Raw genomic sequence first — 4,425 nt, 5'->3', positions numbered from 1 at the left:
TCCATCGATACGGCAGCTCCGTGTTCAGGTACCCACGAACTTCCCGATGAAAATTGGGGGTGAGCCCCATTCTGCTGAAAGATGAACAGAGAGTCCGATTGCATTTGAGGCACCTTTCTTTGGACTCCTTATGAATGTCTCTCGTACGCGCTCCACACTCACTTCACTCTCACTGGGACGTCCGTCTCTCTCTGCTGGGCACAAGACACCCGTCGTAAGGAATTTGTTGTACCAGTGGTAAATGGCCTTCCTTGTTGGTGGCTTCTTACAGTACTTGGTTCTAAACATCCGTTGAACAGCTGTAGCACATTTGTTTTTGTCGAACTGCAACACACAGAATGTACGTTCCGCACCTGAACTCGCCATGTTTGCGACTAACGCTGTCTATCGACAAATCAGCAAACTACGCTGTGGCGGTAAACATGAAAAAAAAACTTTCAGGGTTTCTCTTCAAAATGTTATATGTATAATATCTGTACAATGTTTTGTTCTTGTGCAAGAAAGAACTGAAAGTGTTCCCGCACTTTATGTGCAGCCTGTATTTTGAAATTAGCCGAATCACTTTATATTGTTGATTTACTTAGTGTAGATAATATGCGTTCAGACACTGATGTGGTTTGTGATTTATTTTAAGGGGTGGGGGATGAACATTTGAAAGCAAAGTTAGCCAGAATCTCAGTACCACAGAAATGGGTCTACAAAATACAGCTGATTAGTGCATCAGAAATACGGAATGTTTTAGTTCCACAGGTAGAGGTTTGTCCACTATAAACATTAAAAACAGTGATGAGCGAAAAAGATATTTAGTTGATCTCATGATAATGAATTTATACTTTCTTCAAATTTGATTTAAGTTACAGTGACTTTTATAATACTGTCCTGAGAAATGCATGCTCAACTGACAAGTATTCTTCTTAATTGTGTTGTTCGTAGAATGAAGAAATATATATAATTTTACAAAACTTAGTGGCCCCATTTCTTCTCACTGTAATCTGGCAACCTTACATTTAAGAGTGTGAAATAGTATTCCTAGTAGCGATTCTACCCAGGGAGTTATTCGATTTTTCTCTGTGGACCATTCGTTTTTCAGGGTGTAACGGGTGTAAATGGAGATATTTTTTTGATGACTGATGACGGTGTACTGAAAAACATTACATCAGTATTTTAAGTCACTTACAAACTGATATTTGTAGGTATTACAAGAGGTATATTTTTATGTTTGGTAGTACCTCCAAGAACTAATGGTCACAGCAAGGCATTAATGGTTATTTTCTCCTCTACAGCAGGTCATGTATTGAAGAGTGGTTGTATGGATACTAAAATATGAGTCTGTACTGGCAGGTGTCGTTCACTTAGTGGGGCAGTTACAACCATGCAGAAAACATTGGGCTGTGGAGTATGTGATGTGTTTGTGTGAGGAGTGATGGACAAAGAGAAAAAAAAAAACAACCAACACTCTGGTGTGTGTACATATCACCCTACGACATTTACAAATATCTGCCCTTATACCTGTTCCACCAAATACAATGCATCCCATTTAACGATTCAAAATACAGAAGCATAAATTCCTACAATAAAACTTATACTGTAAGTAAGTGTTAATTTGATGTATAACTAATATTGACTTATTATTGGCAACTGAGTTATCGAAGGGAGCCTGGCTTTTAATGTACTTTTGGTCATATTTTTAATGGTATTTAATAGCAAACATTCGAAGATGTACAGGTACAATAGTTAACAATATTTACAGAGAAACTTTCTGCAAAACTACTATCAAAAAATTTGAAGGCAATTTATAGAATATGAACTGAAAGGTAATACCACACTGGAGAGTCATTACATTTCAAAGCAAAGTGTGCAGTGGTAGGAGTTGTTACATAGTGTCTCTGAGTGAGTGACTAATTGTACTAAAAGAAAGCTAGTGAACCATGCATTAGTTGTCTTATTTGCGAAACTGTACAAGTATTATAACATATGTGACACTCGTACCAATAAGAGCAACAAATAAACGTAGATCTAAGTCAAAGAAGCCTGCAGCGGAAAAACACAGATTCTCTACTGCCAATTGGAGAGAACTTGACGTAACACTGGGCCCAAGCAGGGACTGAATCTTGTCCAGCACCAAGCCAACTCTGACCGCTCTATCCTGAGCAGACGAGCACGCCCAGCACAGAGCTAGCAGGAAGCTGGCTTCAACCACCAACAGAACACCGATCGCAGCGGCAAGGGCACATAATCCGAACGAGAGGTGTTGCCAGTTGTTCGCCAAGAGCACGGAGCTGTAACTGGTGCAGACGAGCTGGAGCAGGCGGTTGAGAAAGGACAGCGACAGCGAGAGCACAAAGTGTTGACCGCAGAGGCGGGCAACGCGGTGGAGGGCCAGCCTGGCGCGCTGCAGCCACCACAGCCCGCCCTCGGCCACCCACCGCCGCGCTCCGGAGGTCGCCGCCTCCTCCAGCTCCGCCTCCCTGTGCAGCGGCGGCCGCACACTCCTCAGCAGCTGCCTGCGGATGGCGCCCATCCGGTCCCGCACAACCAGCACGATGCCAAAGAACTGTACTTGCCAAACTAAGTTATAGAGTGCAGAAAAAAAGACAATATTCTCCTTCCACTTCCCTTCGAAACTAACAGCTGCAGTATGTAAACAGAGACCAATAAAGAGTCCTAATAATACTGCAACAAAAATAAAAATCACTCTCCGTGTTTTGGTAAAAACCTTGCTGTACCCATATTGGCAGTGGAGAAGCAATTGATCTACTGTTTCCAGCAGATTAATTACTCGGCAGAGGTGTCGGTTCCCAGTAGTGAGACACTTGAATAGCATTATAGCTGACTCCATCCACACCAGAAGTAAAACTAATACCGCAGGAACCGTCGAAGTTGGTAAATATTCTCTAATCGGAGGATTACAAGAGTAACTATAGCTACAATATGAGCCTAGTGCCACAATACAAGCAAACCATACTGCACTTGTTACATACCACCCTCTTAGACACAAGTGTTTCCTGTTTCTGTCTATTCTAATCACTGAAGCGTAACCACACATCCTGAAGAGTATATATAAAGGTTTTACTGCATCCATGAAGGTACCAGGAGTCGTAACTGTTCTTGAGAAACTCGATAGCGATGATATGTGTCCACTGAACTGGAAGTATTCTTTTGATTTTACTTCAATAAATGCACCTCGCAATGCCTCAGACTTGCTGTAAGGTATCCTATTTCTGTGAATAATGTATACAAATAGTTCGTTACTACTTCATTATGCATAAACTTAACAATCAGTGTAAATTCGAATGACTGTGTCTCCACCTTCGCAATGCTACCTCACTGAAGGAGAGCAAGATATTTCCCAGTCGTTATTCTGCTCATCAGTCTGTAAGCGACGAGGGACACATCGATTGAATGTCACCTAAATTAATTATCTTGCCTTTACGAGTGTCTTATCCACTAATTGACTTTCATTTCATTACTGCACAAAACGCTCATACTTCATTATATCGAGTTGCTCATAACATTATGAAACTGTTGTTGTGGTCTTCAGCCAAAAGACTGGTTTGATGCAGCTCTCCCTGCTTCTCTAACCTGTGCAAGCTTCTTCACCTCCGAATAACTAATAAAACCCTCATCCTTTTGAATCTGCTAACTGTATGCATCTGTTGGTCTCCATCACAGTTCTTGCTCTCCATATTTCCGCCAATATTAAATACATAATCACTTGATATGTTAGAATGTTTCCTGTCAACCAAGCCCACCAGTTATTTTACATCCCAAATAACAAAACCCTACTACTACTTTAAAGGTATCATTTTCCTATCTAATTCTCTCTGTGCCACCTGATTTAATTCGGGTAAATTCTATTATCCTTGTTATGCTTTTGTTGATGTTCAGGGCCGGCCGCGGTGGTCTAGCGGTTCTAGGCGCTCAGTCCGGAGCCGCGCGACTGCTACGGTCGCAGGTTCGAATCCTGCCTCGGGCATGGATGTGTGTGATGTCCTTAGGTTAGTTAGGTTTAAGTAGTTCTAAGTTCTAGGGGACTGATGACCGTAGATGTTAAGTCCCATAGTGCTCAGAGCCATTTGAAACATTTTTTTGTTGATGTTCACCTCATATTGTCTTTTCAAGACACTTCGCATTCCGTTCAACTGCTCTTCCAATTCCTCTGACACAATTACAATATCATCATCAAAACTCAAAGTTTTTATTTCTTCTGCCTCAAGGTAATTCCTACACCAAATTATTCTTTGCTGTCTTTTTTGCTTTCTCAAACGTTGATGATATAGGAACAGCGATCGGCTACAACACTGTCTCACTCCCTTCTCAACCACTGCTTTCCTTTCTTGTCCTTCGACTCTTGTAACTGCCGTCTGGTTTTTGTACAAGTTGCAAATAACCTTTCGCTTCCTGAATCTTACCCTTGCTACCTTC

At 41.6% G+C, this 4,425-nt stretch overlaps 1 protein-coding gene across 1 annotated transcript; it reads right to left on the bottom strand.

Annotated features, from left to right (window-relative positions):
* Nucleotides 1–1,942: 1,942 nt before the first annotated feature.
* On the bottom strand, nucleotides 1,943–2,521 carry LOC124608821 (putative gustatory receptor 2a). The gene has a single exon (XM_047140021.1). The coding sequence runs from the start codon at nucleotides 2,519–2,521 to the stop codon at nucleotides 1,943–1,945; it is 579 nt and encodes a 192-aa protein (XP_046995977.1).
* Between the last annotated feature and the right edge of the window lie 1,904 nt (nucleotides 2,522–4,425).

Source organism: Schistocerca americana, chromosome 1, assembly GCF_021461395.2.
Source record: "Schistocerca americana isolate TAMUIC-IGC-003095 chromosome 1, iqSchAmer2.1, whole genome shotgun sequence".
Taxonomy (NCBI): Eukaryota; Metazoa; Arthropoda; class Insecta; order Orthoptera; family Acrididae; genus Schistocerca; species Schistocerca americana.
This window is presented reverse-complemented; position numbering and strand designations above follow the sequence as displayed.